We start from the raw sequence: 18,270 nt of genomic DNA on the forward strand, positions 1-18,270 counted from the left end.
ATTTTCAATTTCAAAATAAAAACTTGGTTTGGGAAAATCTGAAGAGAGAATAACTACCTAAAGGCGAGAATACCAAATTAATGAGGAAACTTGGTCCTTGTGAAATACTCCATAAATTTGGTTTAAATGCATATGAACTTCAATCGCCTTCTAACATTGATATTTCTCCAATTCACAATATTGCAGATTGGACACCCTACAAGGGAGATATGAATGTAGGTACAAATGTGTAGGTACAAGAATATGAAGAGTTGGCTAAAGACTTTCCATTGCAAGAACCTCTAAAGCTTAAAAGGATTTTGGACACAAGTATTGTGAAGAAGACGAGCAAAAACACATACAAGCAGTACTTAGTGAAATGGCATGCACTTATACAGGAAGATGCAATTTGGATGGATGAAGTGGAGATCAAGAAGCATGGTTCCAATTTGGAAGATCTCATCTCAAGTGGGTTTGAAATCAACTCACTTGAGGAGTATGGTGTAGGAGCACCCCAGATGAAAAACTCATGAAGACTCGTGGTATGCCATGAGAAATAATGTAAATAGGTTAGAGAAGTCATGAAGGTCCTTGAGACCAAGTTTGCAATGCAATAACACCCATATGTAAGGTCATTGTTGTGTTTGGCATTGCTAAGCCAACATAATCAAACCTAGTCAATAGGTTAGTAGGATGTTATGGAACATAGATTTGATGTTTAGGAGTGTTTTTAAACATGTAGCATGGATTTGGGTCATGTTGTAGGTGATAGTTACCCAACTGGCAAATGTTGCATAAAAAGATGCAATGTTGTCATAATGTTGCTTGACAACATTTACAACTTTTTAAAATGGGTGCCAAACTACCTCCAACGGTCAGAACCTTAAAATTTAGGTTGAGTGAGATGGTTTTGATCTATTTAAGGCCCATTTGATCAACTGGAGGTAGGAAAGTTGTAAATTGGGTGCTGAAAGCAATAGTAGTAGTTTATTCTGAGCAAGTTGAATTACCGAGTTTTCTTGCAATTTCCTTGTTCTCATGCATGCCACTTTGTCATCTTGATTGATTTGTGTGAGTTACCATTGGGATGTATGGAGGAATGGACTAGGGTCATTCTAAACTTGATTTGACCAAATTAAGTTGAGATTGGAAGTAGATTCGTTCATTTTCCAACACTAGGTCTGAAATCCTCACCATTCAAGGGTTTCTTCACATTGATGGCATTCCTTTGCAATTTCACCATGGGAAATTAATAACCTTTGGAGAAATGCAAAAGAGGATGTATACTACATAATCCAAAAAGAGCTAGACATGAAACTTTGATTTTTGGGTCAAAATATCAAGCCCTAGCCACACATGTAATGTGATCAACTTGTGTAAAAGAGCAAATTGTTGAATAAACGAGCAAAGGGAGTGAATTTGGTTGATCTAATGGTGGATCTGATTGAGGTGTAGCAGCACTAATAGAACAATTGCTGTGATTGGATCAAACCAGTGAAGGGTACTTGCTTTATAATGCAAGCCTGATGAGGCCTAATTGACTTAATAGACCTAGTAATAAGTTAGACCACTAAAAGGTGGAGTTGGAGCCTGAAACGTTCGAGTCTTGTAGAACCTCCAAAAGGGTATCTAAAACCCTAGTTTGTTTGGAGGATCCTTTAAAAGATTGGAGAGATAAGTCAGAAATTCTCATTAGGTCACACTAATTGCCAATTAGAACCTTTACTACACAAGCATGCTTGAATGAATACAAACCTTTAAAAATCCTCTTGAAATGAATTGGTTGGAGTCAAGTGCATAGTAGATGGCATCCTCATTTACTTCCCTCGAGAGTAGATTCATTTGGAAACTTGGAGTGAAACCTAGCGTATGAGAGGTTAGTACTAGAATACAGTTAAAAGGATCTTGTCACACAAATATTGTGTGGAATGTTAGAGACCTGTGAAGGGATCTACATGAATGCCTAAAAGTGCTAAGCGGGAAGAAGTTAGGGTCTTTTATGCATTGAAGCCTAGAATTGCCTACTTTCCTTCTGCCTCTGCAACAATTCTACTGTTTATTCCCATTAATATTTGTTAGAATATTTGTGGGCAAGGGGTTAAAATGATTTTTGTATAACCAAGATTTAGTATTCTTACTTTTGGTTGTATTTGGTATTTTCCAGATTTTTTTATGAAATTAAAAATATAAATGATTAGTATGTTTATTTTCTGAAATCCCGTTCTTGTACTTATTGAATAAGTCGGGACAAGACACTAATCTCTGAAAAAATATCATGCTTGTAAATTGTTCTATTGATCTTATAATGCTTTAGTCACAGAGTTATCCAATCTGGTTATATAAGCAAACCATTATCTGTAATGCAAATTTGAATTGAATGTTTTTTTACGAGTTCTATTTAATAATCTTATATTCATATGGTTACGTACACTTTGTATCAATTTGCTGCTGCAAGCATCTTTTTTATTTGTTTGCCCGTAAATCAACAATGCAGTCTGAAAGTGCTCAGTTTAGCAGTTACAAGGATTAAAAGATTCTCACTAGAAGCCAAACTATGAGCTTTGTTTCAGAGATATACATCACTTATTTTTTGATGTGTATAAATTTTCAACCAAATTCTCTGAGGAATACTTCACTGGGTAGTAAGCAAGCACAGTTTATAAAACAGCATGGAGAATCCTTTAGATTCTGTAAAAAGATTCAAGGATCCAATTAAGAAACAGGTTTTCGTTTAGTAATATCGTCATAAGAGCTGTGAAACACAAGTAACATTATTAGTAAATTCTAAGTGAATGCACAGAGATCAGTGAAATAGTGTCCAATCAATCTATGGTAAACAGTTGCCACGGAAAAATGCACTAGAAGAGCTCTAATAAAAACACTATGGAAAAAATTATTTTTCTATTCCAACCAAAAATGTTTCTCAAACCCTCAGGAGAAGGTTACATCAGTAGTACTACAGTGCCTCCCGTATGTTAATATTGGCCATGAATCACATATATTATTGACAAAAGAGTTGCTTGTACAGCAGTTCAGTATGACAAGTGTTATTGAACTGCTAAATCACGAATATCTTGTGGCTTCGGTAAGCAGATTCTAGGATTATACGAAAAAGGGAAATCATTCAACCTTGATAACCCATCATTTCTCTCCTATAGTAATAATCTGAAATAAGGCTCCAGAGATGCAGTATACTCATCTCGTGTTATTCAGATTAGAATTCATCTTTTGTCAGCTGTGCAATACTGCTGCAGAACATTCGAGTTTACTGATTGCAGCAAAATATTGAATATAAATCTATAAACAATTAATCAATCCTTTAATAACAGTCTTTGAATATACCTGCAATCCTAAAATACACTATGAATCCTCACCACCACATTTCCTTGTAGTGTGCATTTAATTCAGCACCGTGAGAAACATTCTCAAAACTTCGCAGTGGATCCCAGTCATCGAATGGCATTCTTTCCTACAGCAGATGAAAAAGCACAGAGATTAAGAATTGATATCAGAACATCAGGAAAACCAAATAACCTCAGGTAAAACTGGTTGTTGCTTTGTGCAGATGACTAAAATAAACTACTACTCTAGACAACAAACCAATAAATATCACCAAGAATATAATTCAGACATCTCTGTTCTCTAGAACTATTGTTGCCTTTGGCAATACATGAATGGACAACAAATGGACCATCCTAATCCTGAATATAATAATTTAAAAACAACATATTTTTAATCAAAAGATATCAAAACCACCACTTTTTATAATAAAAATGCATTTCCGAACCTTGAATTGTAATTTTAAACCAAAACACACTCAATATTTGCTATCAATTTGTTTCACAAACACAAACCAACACAGGCATCAAGTTGTCATTCTTTCTTTTTAACGAGCTTGCTGATTTTTTTCAAAGGTGGCTGATTGCAATGCGTTAGAATCTGAAAAGATAAAGAACCCAGAATAACTAGTGCAACACAAATAGATATAAAATTGTGAATGTAAATGAGACAATATCATAATAACAACAGAGTTAGCCCCCAAGAGAGAACTGCAAATGCTAAAGAAGCAAAATTGCATTAGTAGAATCCAAGAGCAAAATCTGCAAGATGCAATTACAATGCAATGGAATCGTCACACCCCACCAGAGAACCCTCGGGAACAATATAGTGGCATAATTATCTAACCTTCTTGTTGATCATGTAACATACAAGAGTAAGGGAGACAGAGGAGCATTCCTCACATTTCAAGCAAACAATAACCAAAAAATAAGTCCCAACCAAATATTCTGCACAAGCCAATTTTGAATTCAGTCTCAAGTGTTTTTTCAAATACTTCATAAATTTAGAAAATGAGAAATGACATTGAATACCCAAACATTAACTTTTTGGTATGATAAGAAGACACATTTTAAAACATAAAACATGTTAAACAATTAAATTAGATTAAAAACATAATATTAAAAATTAGAATTCCCAAATTCAAAGAATTACAGTTGCCAATTAAAATAAATATTCCGAAACATTAGTCAGCAACAAGCGAATATAATAATAAAATTTGCCAACGACTTTGCCCAATGAAACACAGCAAAAATAAACTCTTCCGCTGACCCAGAAACACTACGAACATGAAACCAACCACATACTACCATATCACATATCTCAACATAGTAACATACCAAACAGGGCTGCCGATAGTTACTAGCTACTAACTGGCTGGCCAAAATAAATAATGTGGCAATTGTCGTCCAGCCAAGCACGACAATTGTGTCTAGGGAAATCAGTTGGCCATATGATTAACTTTGTATTAACCACCATCAGGGTTGATATGTACATATATCTTTTGGGCAAGCTCATCCCTGCCAATTCAGGGGAAGTTAAGGTTGGTATCTGTCCACATTAGTAAAATAGTCGAAGCATGTGCATATATGATATCCAATAGAAAAGGGGATCAAGACTTTGTCACTCCTCATACAAGCACACCATACAGACCATACAGGATGAACTAAAACTAATATCATGAGCATAATAATAACCTAAAGATCAGAAGGTACATACATATGTAACCATCATCATGAAACATCATTGCATCTGTTGGAACACGTAGTGCATATACATTCACTGCTTAAGAACCTGAATAATCAACATACTATATTCCATCTTAGCTAACATGTCACCTAATCAGTTATAAAACATAATTATCTAGTAACTATATTATCCAACCCAGATCATCAATATAACTAGATACCATTTCATAAATCGTAACCTTTTTAATATCAATTCTATAATCATAAAATAAAATGCATCAACACTCTTACCTCAATAAAGCACTTATGGTTACCTCATCCTACACCAAGCTAGAGTCCAGGGGTATTTTACAAGGTCACTGGGAGACGGAGAGACTTGGAGGTCTTCGGTACTGGTGTTGGTACTGGTATGACAATTTTTCAGAACTAGGAGACAGGGGTACTTGGAGACGGCAATTTTTTTTTAATAGTTTAAAGAGTCTAATACTAAATACAAAATTTGAAAATAATAATATTGTAAAACTAAAAGACTTAAGTAAATAATAATAGTAATGTCACATAAATATAGAGACAAATATTTCAAAACTCACATAATCACAATATTGTATCTCATTGGTCTTAATTTTTGCAATAAAAACACTAATATGAGGGCTAAAATATATAAAATTATTTAATATTATATTTTACATTTATATTTTATCAGGAGACTTAGGGGAAACTTCACTATTTGGAATAGGAGACTGGGAGACTGGGAGACTTCAGGGAACTTCATCATGAAGTCTCCAACCTTTTTTGAGGTCTCCAGAGACGTGCAAAGTCTCTGAGACGCGTCTCAATCTCTGAGATGCAACTTTTAGGGGGGAGACGGGTCTCCCCATAACCATGGTATTTTACCTTAGTATGGGAACGGGGTTGAGGTGGCACTACAGGTATTAAATAAGAAAACTAGCTAGGAGTGAGTATATAAAGCAAATGGGAGAGAAGGCAAAAACAACAAAGGGAAGAGACCGCCAAAATTGCCTAGAAAAGGCATATGTAGCTCCCATGGCACATGTTGACACCTTGCACATACTGACAATAATACTCACTCTTTTGATCCTAAGCAAGCTTAATTAATATATAGAAAAATCTAAGAATAGGAAAACAAATAACCAGCTAGGATATAAAAACCTACGCTAACGCAAAGATGCCAAGATATTTGTCAAATGCTATGAGAGGCATCTAGCTTGCACAAAGGACATAATCTAGGGTTCTTAATTTTTTGACAAAGAACAAAGAATTTTTTGATTCTTTAAGAAAATTGTCAATTACTTAGTTTTAACTTTTATTACATTTATATGTATTGTAGGGTTTTATTTTGTTTCATTAAAATGGCATAATCTAGAGTTGTATTTTCACCTTTTCCTTAATTTTTCTTTTAACAACAATCTATTGAGAATGGCTGCTAGTTCAATTCTAGTGGCCCCTGCAGCAAATAGACAGTTCAAAGATGATCAAGAATCACCTTTGTGAAATTGTGTTACAAGAGGTTGGGCTTTCGTTCACCACTGGAGTCAATGCAAAGTGGAGTATATGAACTCTAGTCAAGAGAAAGCTCACGTATTTCCTATGACAGAACATGTAATTTAAGTTTGCTGACAGCCAAACAAGAAGGGGTTGTCAAAGGAAAACATCACAACATATATTAGAGAACAAGAATTGTCTGATGTTAGGAGTGACATAAGATTACTTAAGTTGATGAAGAAAGGTTCAAGGAGGCCACCTACAAGGTCTCTTTCAATAATGCAAACCTGTATCCTTTTGTTATAAGATTAAAACCTCTTACTTTAGTTGATGAAGAAAGGCTCAATGAGGCCACCTACAAGGTCTCTTTCAATAATGCAAGCCTGTATCCTTTCTCATAGATATTGTCTATCCAAGAGAGATCAATGTAAGAGAATACATTGCAAGTTGCATTTACATCAATGGTCTTCCCTTCAAACTAGTTGGATCGCCATCTTGACAGGAAATAGTGACAGTAATCAATCAAACACCCTCCTATTACACATATCTAAATGCGAGAAGGTGTTGACTACCTAATTTTCAAAAGGAAAAAAAATGTTGAGATGTCACTAAAACCCAATCAGATATTCACAAGTTGCAACAAGTGTGTCCATTTTTTATGGATGAGAGATTACAATAACCTACCTTTAAATTAAGGTCATTGCAATGTGTAATAGAGGGGCGAGGGGCAATACTTTTGAAGGCGGTTGATTGTGATGGATGCAAACCACATTTCCAAAATCTTCATTTCATCCATAAAGATGGTGGGTATTAAGAACGTTGTCCAACTTTAAAAAATGCAAAAAATTATAAAGAAACAAGTGCTTTAGTTAAAGAACGGTACCAAAACATTTTTTGGAAACCATGTACCATTGACTACCTCAACTTGGCAATGCAAAAGATTGCAATTAGAGTGGATGAGATAAATATACACCAAGCGCGAAGAGATTTAAATGTTCATGAAAAACCATCACATATCACAAGGCATCTTCAAGTCTTTCTACTATTTGTAGTTTTTGAACTTAAAATTGTGAAAGTTCAATATTTTACATTTGATTTCTATGGCATATTTATTCATTTAAATTTAAATTTGTTAACTTATTTTTTATACATTCTGTTGTTGAGTCTCGATTTGCACAAAACAATTGTTTATGGAGATTTATGGGGGTGCAAGACACATTGAGCACCATGATAGTCAGCAATCAATGGAGTGTGGAGATAAACAAAATTAGGTTCCAAAATCTCAAATTATAGTTCGTAAACAAGTTAATAGTTAAGTCAAGATAAACAAAATTAGGTTCCAAAAGTACTCACATAGTAAACTCCAACCCTTTTCCCAATTTCTTGCAAACAAACTACCTATATTTTGACTAGTCACCATAAGGCAATGATATTGTGTAAACAAAATGGTGTAGGCTCATGACATGTTTTTGGTATGAGTAAAACAAGATTTTGACTCACTAACGATGCAATTTTGACTCAATAAAAAGCATGATTTTTTCTCTATAAAACCCCCATTCACCTTTCCAAGCCACAAATAACAGCAAGCAAGAATTTTGCAATGAGTCAGCAAGAATGTTTAGGCTAATCTCAAATTTGTCGAATTCTTTTCTCAATTTCTTAAATTTCAGAAGAAAAATCTTCCCAAGCATAAATGCACACGTACGTAGTTGTTAATTGCATAGTCAACACTAGAAGAAATAACACTAACATCACATACCAACACTGAATTGATATGGCAAGGGAGTCACTACCATCTAGTAGCATGGTGTAACCAAGCAGGGAGCCACAACTGATGCAATCTTTACCACCCAAATTTTCACCAATCCAAGAGAGAAAAAAATATAACTTGTAATTGTTGTTCTTTCCTAGATACACAATTTATGATGATGATTTTCAAAAACAATCATCAAAATTCAAAAATAAGCATCAGAATTATCAGTTACTAGCCAGCGATTTCATTCATCTTTGCATGACGACATGATTTTGTAATCCATATGTATTCATAAATCCAGTATTAAACACTTCCTTGTAGTGTTTAAGACTCATTTGATAGATCTCGTAATCAAATCTTAAGGGAAAAAATGAGATTTTTTCAAAATTATTTGAGAATTTTTTTCATGTCGTCAATTTTGATGAAATTCTACCTAAAATTTGAAAATTTTAGGCTTGCCAAGTGCTCTCCTTGTCCAAGGCTTTTAACTATAAGTAAAATTGTTGATCCCAGACGATAAACAGCGAGCTCGTGTAGCCTACATCTTAATTATGTTGAGCTTGTCATGAATATGCTCAATTTTGCTGATATAGGTTGACTATGTTTAGGAGATATTTACAATTGTATGGACTCCATGACAGATAATAAAAGCCATATTAGCCAAGGAGAATATCTCCAAAGAAGATTTTTGTGCAAGGGTGAAAAAATTGATCATGACTTCCAGAAACAAGATGACCACACTTTTACATATACATTATACCCTTAATGTACAACACAAAGATACTGTATAATGTTTGGGCCAGAGTGTGCAAATTCTGAGTACAAAAAATCCTGACTTTGTGAAAACAACTTATTAAGCACTTAATTTTTTAAAAAAAAACAAAAACTATGCAAAATGCAATGCTATAAAATGTATGTATTTCCTGTCATGATATAAGGTAGGGTTTACACACGATGCCCCCACCACCATGCCCAAATGAAGAACTTCAAAACCACATAGATGATCATCTAGCACACTGCTTTCGAAATTTTATAAGGCGAAAAACTTTTTATACATTGCTGAGGTGACAAGTCAAGTCATCAAACTCAAAAGGTACTTCTGAAAAAACTTGGCAAGTAAATGTGGCAAAATTCAGTAGTGAAAAAATTTCAAGAGTACTTGTCCATTCATCAAGGTGGAAAACTATGCTTTGAACTAATTTTGGCAAGTTCATCTCATCATGAGAAGATAGCATTTGTGCTATTCAAGACATTGTGGTGTTCCCTTTTGCGATGATCCTCAGTCTTGCCCTAAAATCATAGGTTCATTTAAAATAAGAAACACAACACAATTAGAATTATATCTTTACCAATAAAAATTCGTATTTCAAGATTAATCCTGTGAGTCGTGTATGATGTGCCAAAAAGCAAACAGGGTAACTACTAACTACTATTACTGGTCTATATCAGCCCCTACCTATTCTTACTAATGTTGTTCATAATATCAATTTTCCTATTAGGGTTAGGGATCCAACAACAAATATAAATAAACAAATATCAATAGTCATCTTTACCTATTTAGATAAATCATGCAATAGCTTTTTAATTTTAGGAAACAAACCATCGATAGTCCCATTTTCCAAATCATCCATAGTAGGGTTGGGTGATGAAAACCCACAAAGGGTGATTGGAGACTGTTCAGCCCACATAAGCCTAAGAGGGTTTATCATCTAACTAGGACAACTCACCTCTTGGCCCATAAATTGTAAGAATATCAAACTAAGATGAATCCATCACTTGGAATGGCCTACTTAACTCAAGGGAACCCAAGTTACTGAGGATGACTGTTCAACCCAATTCATCCCAAGAATGCAGAGGATCCAAATCAGACACACCCCTTGAACCACAAATGGAAGGAACATCCAACTAAGAAAATTCCATCCACTTGGGGTAGCCTACTTAATTCCAAGGAATTGGTCTATTGCCTCTACCTAACATATTTCCTCCCATTCTCGAAAAACTGTATGGTTGCTTGTGGGAATGAGGAATAGATAAACTTATTTATTTTATTATTGAAGAAACACAACTGATTGACAAGACTTTATCAATATCTTACTTAATAATGTATTAAATAATATAGATGTCTAACCACATTGCATATTACTACGCATACATATCAAACATAATTACATTCTCATGGATACTAGTCTAATTCAGAATTCTATGATCCCTTCCAGCTCTTGTCATCTGTGTGAAACTATGGATTTCAGTAGTCTGGAGTGTGATACCCGGGGCCGGGATATGAGTGGGGAATAAACACACAACGTCCAGGGACCCTTGAGTAACGTGATCGGATGAAGCACCTTCTTATGGAGGACAGAAAATCAGTGTGAAAACGGGAAGGAGGGATTCACTAACTGATTTGTGCATGACCACTGCAGAGATATTGGATAGGGTGGGGCCCATCCCCCAAGAATTCTAGGTAGCCCCCACCCCTCTCTCCTCCCATCCTGGGCCACTTTGGCAGTCATAAAATCCAAACTGAAGGTGTAATTCTTCATCAGAGACCAGATTCTATACATCATAACTATCCCATAGAATAGTAGGGGTCCACCCATCCCAATTTTAGCCCCTACCCACCCCTAATTAATTGTGGGGGGTCAAGTTTTGTCGGCTACTAAAATAGTTTAGTTTGGTTAAATTCTACCAATTGTAATTCCTGTCCATCCCAAACCAGATCTATCTAAATGATGATCATAAGAAATTGGGTAAAGATCTTACCAAAAAAAGACCGGATGTGAAAAGAATTCTAGCCAAGATTGGCGTTTGTTTGATTTTTTTTGGAATTCATCCATTTAAAAAAACCCTCAGACCCAAGAATAGCCATTAGCTCACAATGTAGGACCAACATATATAGGACACTTAAGCTGCTTTAAATGTGCACGTCGGTGATAAATTATGCTAGTGCTATCTTGAGGATGGTGGAAGTAATGTGAGCCAAAATTTTGATCAACTATAGTGTAGGATAGGTTCTATAGTGTAGAGTGGGTGGGAGGCTAGCCGATTGGAATGAGTGAGAGGAGATTTTGACAAGGTTGTAGTTGTCCCCTACTCTCTCTCTCTCTCTCTCTCTCTATCTCTCTCTCTCTCTCACACACACACACACACGTATATGTATATATATTCTGCTTTGAATTCTTTTATTATCTTCCTTGATGCCTTACTCCAATGAAGTCTCCTACACTTTGTCTCTTTGAAGAGAGACAACGTTTGGAAGATGCTGACTTTTAAGAATAGTCATAACTCTTCTTAATGATGCCTCTTCAAAACCAATCGCTACCTAGTGTATTTATTTATTGCTGCTTTAGTTATTAGTTAATCGCAGCAATAGTTAACTGACTGCCTTTTACTAAAGATGCTAATGCCCATATATACTACCATTGTGTATTAGTTAGTTTCTGCTTTAGCCTTGGTTAATTGGTTATCTTTCATTTAGGATTTGCTGCCTTCTCATCTTCCTTATGAAGATAATTACTGGCTTGTTCTATTAATGTCTAAAAAAAATCATGAAGTCTCATAAATAAGAAGATTCTAGCATTGACACCTCCTTTCATGGTAGAAGCACGATGAATCATTACTAATTCATTCGCTAAGAACATACCTTCCTAATGTATCGGGAGTTTTGTGATTTCAAATAGATTACTGATTGTTAGGCTTCATAATATTGCATATGTATTTTATATGTTATTAGGTGCTTAGTCTGGGGCGCGACAAACATACAAAATGGATCCTCATACATTGGTGATACCTCCATTGGGAAAATAAATGTCCCTCCAACCCTTAGCAATTAAATTTCTATTACATCACAAGCAACAATTTGTTTTTCTGCCATTAGAAAAGTTATATATTTTTCCAACCTCTTGCAATTGAAATTTTATCACAAGCAACCAATTTTATTTATAAAATTCTTTCACACTTTTAAGTTGTATTGACTTTCTCTCCAACTTCGACCACTTGCAAGTCATTTGTCTAAGCAGATTGGAGGAAAATCCTTTATCTACTCAACTAGGAGAAACTTAGTCAAGAACTCAAATCCCAACTCATGCATGCAACACAAACTAATTTTGCAACCCGGGCAATACGACCAATCTTTGGTCCTCTCCTTCATTTCTAGCAATGCATCTCAAAATAATCCTGGGAATGTGTTTTTAAATAAATATAGGTGTGACAGAGTACTTATGATCTAACAACTTGGTCATTGGCTATTTAGACTCACGCCTAGATCTAACCTCCTACCTTGAATTTATGTTCTTCTATTCATGGGATGTATCATTGGTTCATTTTAATCTCCAAATTCGGGGAAAAAAGAAGGCTCCAATTCATTAATTTTTTTTTCTCCACTTCAAATCATAAAAGAGAAAGCTATTAAAGAAAACCATATTACTACATGGCCTCCATTAGGTGAATTATTCCTTGAATGCTTTTGCACAAGCTTAAGACTTCAAATCATGCCTCCATCACCAAGCATCAATCAGAACTCAATCAACTGAGTCTGCACCACCGCATGTGACTCATTTAACTTAGCATGAACCTAAGTCACAAGGTTCAAATTCTAATTTGAGTTTGAGAACAGTAAAATTCAGATGAACTTTGGCAAGGAGAAATAATTCTAGAAAAAATGACATCAAATTTATCTAATACACTTTTAATTTTCTAGTGCAATAAATATATCTACAAAATTACTAAAAGAACTAAAAATAATACTATTTAAAAAATTCACTTAACTTTATTTTTAAAATATTAAAATAAGCAATATCAATTATTAATTTCATTTTAAAAGACATTATGTACTGAAGTTTATTTTTTAAAATCCAAAATAAAAACATATTTTCTTTTTAGCCATAAAAAACAAAAGGAAATGTACCCAATTTTTACTAAAAACATAAAATATATATACATATATAGACACCCATACATATTATATTAACAAACTAATTTAATTTAATTTTTTTTCAAAACTTCATAAAAACCTATACTAAAACAAGTTACAACCACACATTCATTAGTTGTTGGAATCAGCAGCCAGTGTACAGGAGGTCATGTGTATCACGACATGTGGCAGAACAGAAGAAATGTGCCCCAGAGAAAACTAGCTCACATTATAGGAGAAATGGCATACTCGATGTAATCTCTTCAAAAGAAATGTAGCACGACTGAACAAGTAGTCTTTTAATTACATCTAGATTCAAGGACTTCTAGTTTGTTGAAATGAACAGGAATGTTTTGTTTGCTAAAGAAAACAAGTCAAATATCCTAAACAGATTTGGTGTTCTGAAAATTTTTGCTAATAAAACTCTGCCACTTTTCCATACAAATATTAACATGAACTTTTACAAATTTCATACCCTATTTAAATGTTTGCTGATTTTTGAACTTCAAGCTATAAATTTGAAGAAGTATGTGGCACATGCATGAACTACTATAGCAACTGCAAAGCAAAACTCCAAACATAACTCCCATTACTTGACAAAAGAACAAAAAGTTCAATAAACATTAAATATATCTTTTTGGGTGATGCAGAATTGAACGAGTCCTAAGATGCTCCTACATTAAGCACCCTAAGCAAGGATGTATGAGTATAGTGCTTACAAATAAGGATTGAATAGAAGAACCATCATTTTGGTTGGTGGTCCATCCTCAACGTAACCTCCACTTGAACAAGTTTTAGAAAACATGCCTGCACATCCCAACACCTCTTTCAACTCTAGAAGAAATTGTGGCATGTGTCAACCTTCTCTACTAAGCACTTGCTCTCATACACTCTTTCTACTTGAAGACAAAAGTCTAACTTATATCATACACCTTCACCGAGTATTCTTCCATTTTGTTCTTGTGGAGCATATCTCCCTCAACATAACTATCATCACATTTATGCATTAGTTCAACTCTTGTCTCAACGCACACTAAATTCTACTCCATACTATGACATCTCAGATTCTCAAGGTATGTTAATGCTCTTGCATCAATTTACAATGTTACATTGCACCTTCTGATGCTCCTTATAGAATCATTCAATCATTTTCCCTTCAACAATTACCACCTCTCATGCAGCTCTAAACTACCACCTTTAATTTCCTATAGTTCATGTCCCGTCCTCTACTGGGTCAACATTCAACATACATTCGCCCATGTGCTCCCCTCTCTAGCTTATTTTTTATCTTCTTACTCTTGATACTATCAATGCACATTTCATCAATGCTCTCCCATCTAGATTCGCAAGTTCATTAATGCCTTCATGAAACTCCAATTCCTTCCTCCACTTGGCTAATTGCAACCAACCAAGTCTATTCTTCTTCAATGCCATAAGGTACTTGATTGATGTATTCTTCTTAATCAAATCATTCAGATCTTTCTTAAAACCAATTGCCACATCCATTTTTTCATATTGTCAAATCATCTACATATATTGTGCCCATACCAGCATCACCATGAGACCAATACAAGCTCTTGCAAGCCCTAACATGAGATTAATATCAATTCCTCTTGAGTAACCACATTATGACCCACCTATGGAAGACCAAGACTCACAATTAAGAAATACCGTTATTTAGAACCACCTCCACAACAGAAGCCAGCTATGGAAGACCAAGGATCACAATTTAGAATTCCAGACTAGATGTCCTTTTGAGAATTGAACTTGGGTCTCCACAATATTAAAAAAATTATGCTTCAACCTGTTGAACATGCCATATAATTTGGATCAACTACTGATATTTTGATGTAAGGATATCACATAATCCTGCATATTCCCCGTTGCTATCAACAGGTTCTCTATTCCCCTCATTTGTAGTTGCTAAGCAACAATTTTGCAGCTCCAAAAAAAAATCCATTTGATTTGTAGCATTTTGGTTGAAATTGTGTAAGGTATTTTTATGTGCAGTTTTGGTTGTCTGTTTGCAAGCCTGAATGATCACCAATTCGTTGTCATAGTGATTGCTAAGGGTGAATATATTGAGAGTACTTGCTAAAAAGGCAAAGGTGTGGATGCCTTCTTGTTGCTCTTTCCCTTGGTCCAACCAGGTACAGCACATAATGCGCACTGCCTGGAAAAGATACTCTTCTTTTGTAAATATAGTGGACCCTCATAAAACAGGACAAAGCAGAGTGTGTCACAAAGGTTTTGTGTTTTAACATGCAAGCTTAGTGAAACTATGTGAGATTGATCCCTGGAACAAAAGCTGAAAATGTTGACAAGCCATTCTCTAGCAGACAAGTGGAAAATAGAAAATGTTTTTTTGTCACTTATGTCAGACTCTCCAAAATGGTCAAAAGTGTTTGGGTGACCACCCAAGGCATACAACAGCAATAAGGAATCAAGAACAATATAGGATGGTAGCTAGAGCCTCAAGTTTCTATAAAACTTCGGTTGTAGATGTGCAGCACAGCAAAAAGATTTTAGTTCCAGCCTCACTGATGATGGTCAATAGTCACCGGATCAGCATAAACTTGAAAATTTCCTTCTGCGTATACTGCTGAAGTTGGGCTGAAGTCCGAAAAATTGAGCTGAAGAATTGCAGACTTGAGAAAGTAAATTAAGGTTGAGAGAGGAATATATGGTGTTTCATTAGGCATAGTTGGGCTAAAATGTTTTAGATTGTACTACAGACTCACAGAATTTCTGTAATTTACTAGACTGGTTAGAGTAGACTGTTTGGGTTCCGTACAATTTTGATTTGGCACATAGGATGTAATTTCTTCTATGATATTAACATAGTATAACAGGAAGGGTGCGCTCCTCATTCCTCACATTTTCCTTGTTCCTGTACTTTTGTTTTATGTCTGAGCAAATGTAAGTCAATTGCTCATTTAATCTACTTAAGTTTGCATCACTTAAAAATAATATTTGACTGTTTATTATTAGAACTTTAAAAAAAGGTTTAAAGCTTACACCATGAATTAAAAACTCGTCTAAGAAAAGTACAGATTCATGACAACTGCGAGGAACTAAATTGATAAGAGGAACGGAAACTACTAGGTCTATTGAATTTTTACACTGGAAAACATGCGCACACCTTTTGCGCGCAGCCTTCTCGGACATGTAGCTTTAGTTGGAACTTTCTTCTGATTAGCAGAAACAATAGCATCCAATCTCACTAGCCAGAATGCCATGGAAGCTATGGTCTGTGGAGCACCTGCAAAAATGGGCATCATCTCCCTGCCTGCAGGATTTGATCGCAATGATAAATTACAGGACTGTAAACAATCATTGTGAATTGCATTTTCAAAATCTCCAAGGACCTGGAATAACAAAAGAGCACATTAAGGTAGAGACTATTTTTGCTAGCATACATAAGCATCAGAATGATAAAGCCAGTGACAATGAAAAAGAGTATTAAAATTCAAACCTGAGAAAGCTCACTTGAAGATGAAGCACGCCTAAGTCGCTTGATCCAAACTTTCTGGCCTGACCTCTTCCACGAAACCTCTAAGGCCTCTTCAGGTATAACAGCCTGCAGAAAAAATGGCATCAGAAAATAGTTTATTCTAGCAGAAATGGTTTTTTGCAATAGACTTCTGCAATCTAACACCTGTTTAGAACACAATTAATCATAGAGGATCCATAAGACACCAAGATAAACAAGGCAAAAATCCTACATTCGAGTCTTATTTAACTTGATTTTTATTTCTACAATACTCCTGTATAGGAAAATATGTCTGGCATGAAATTTATATTACAGTAAATGACTTTAAACACAATAATAAGCACATTTGTGGACTACATTTCACAAAAAACCAACTCATATGTGCTTCAGATATGAACATCACAAAAATGGAACCATAAATATTGTCCTCGTCTTGAAACATCCTGCATACAGCTCACCTCAACAGCCTGCATCCCTGCTTTCAGCGACTGAAGCCGTGAAGATAGAACTTTATGTCTATGGCTGCTGTTGTTTTGAGTGCTTATTCTGCACGTTTTAACATGTACAGCATATCTTTCTTCTGAATCAAAATCCAACTCAAATGTTGTATGGCAAAGATTACAATGCCCTTCCTCCGGCCAGTAAAGGTCATGACAACCTTCACACGAGATAAGCATATCTGGGTTGTATTTTAAGACAGAAAGCATTTGAAAGAAACCACTCCACACCCATTTGTCAAAGGCCCTATAACGATCCCATTCATGTTGCTTCTCCATTTCAGTCCTCCCAAATTCAAGTGAAATAGCTCCAGTGGGACCAGCAGAATCATTCTCAGCCTCAGAAGCAATGCTATTTTGATTATTCTCTACCAGTGACACTGCAGAACTGTCACTAGACATCATCTCCCTTTCATAACTTTCACGTCCATTGCCTGAAATATCTTGAATTCTACATGATTTAGACTTGCATGTCTCTCGGCGGGGTATAGCTTTACAACTTCTTAAAGAAGCCAAAAGGGTAGCTTCGTTAGTGCTCCTACTGTCCAAAAGCAACATAAAGTTCTCTAGATCCTGCAATTTTGCAAGCAACAGGTTAGAAATTCAATGTTGCTTTTCACTTAAACCATACCTCTATAGCACTGTAGAGGCATAATTTCATCTTCCAGAAAAGCAAAAAAACTGTTTTTCTTTTTCAAAAATAAGATATACCTCTTCATTATCAATCACTTCCCAATGTCCATCTTCAGATGATTGAAAGTAAACCCTTCCGCATCCCGGGTCTTCTGAACTGCATCGACTTATAAACTGCCAATACAAATTATACATGCGATCTGACCCTAGACATATACATTGCATGGGACATGATTCTCGGCCACGCTTCTGTGAAGCTGGCAATCCTTTCGAATGAGACTTTTGACCTGATAGATCATTTAACTTGTGGGACAGATCATGTTTATTATATTTCTTTCGTGCAACAGTTTTATGTCTCCCATCCTGACCGCCGATTCTTTGAGATCGAACTGGTAAGAAAATCTGTGATGTTTCTAGTGGATCCTTTTTGCACACATGCACATTTGGAAACAGATTAGTTCAATGTAGATTTAATCACA

At 35.3% G+C, this 18,270-nt stretch overlaps 1 protein-coding gene across 9 annotated transcripts in view; it reads right to left on the bottom strand.

Annotated features, from left to right (window-relative positions):
- Positions 1-2,863: 2,863 nt before the first annotated feature.
- Positions 2,864-18,270, bottom strand: part of LOC149567256 (Homeodomain-like transcriptional regulator) — a 76,493-nt gene continuing 61,086 nt past the window's right edge. For 3 of the 9 annotated variants that reach the window (XM_089820429.1, XM_089820428.1, XM_089820430.1), the window contains exons 15-19: positions 17,870-18,214; positions 17,120-17,731; positions 16,644-16,748; positions 16,311-16,536; positions 2,864-3,448 (exon numbers count right to left, since the gene is read on the bottom strand). In XM_089820429.1, the coding sequence (XP_089676555.1) occupies positions 3,429-3,448; positions 16,311-16,536; positions 16,644-16,748; positions 17,120-17,731; positions 17,870-18,214 (1,308 nt within the window). In that variant the 3' untranslated portion in view covers positions 2,864-3,428. The remainder of the gene's footprint in view (positions 3,449-16,310; positions 16,537-16,643; positions 16,749-17,119; positions 17,732-17,869; positions 18,215-18,270) is intronic. The other 6 variants (XR_016362386.1, XR_016362384.1, XR_016362390.1 and 3 more) reach the window with 5 other exon arrangements.

The sequence above is a fragment of the Cupressus sempervirens genome, chromosome 3, assembly GCF_028749045.1.
Source record: "Cupressus sempervirens isolate cs-2001-9-10 chromosome 3, ASM2874904v1, whole genome shotgun sequence".
Taxonomy (NCBI): Eukaryota; Viridiplantae; Streptophyta; class Pinopsida; order Cupressales; family Cupressaceae; genus Cupressus; species Cupressus sempervirens.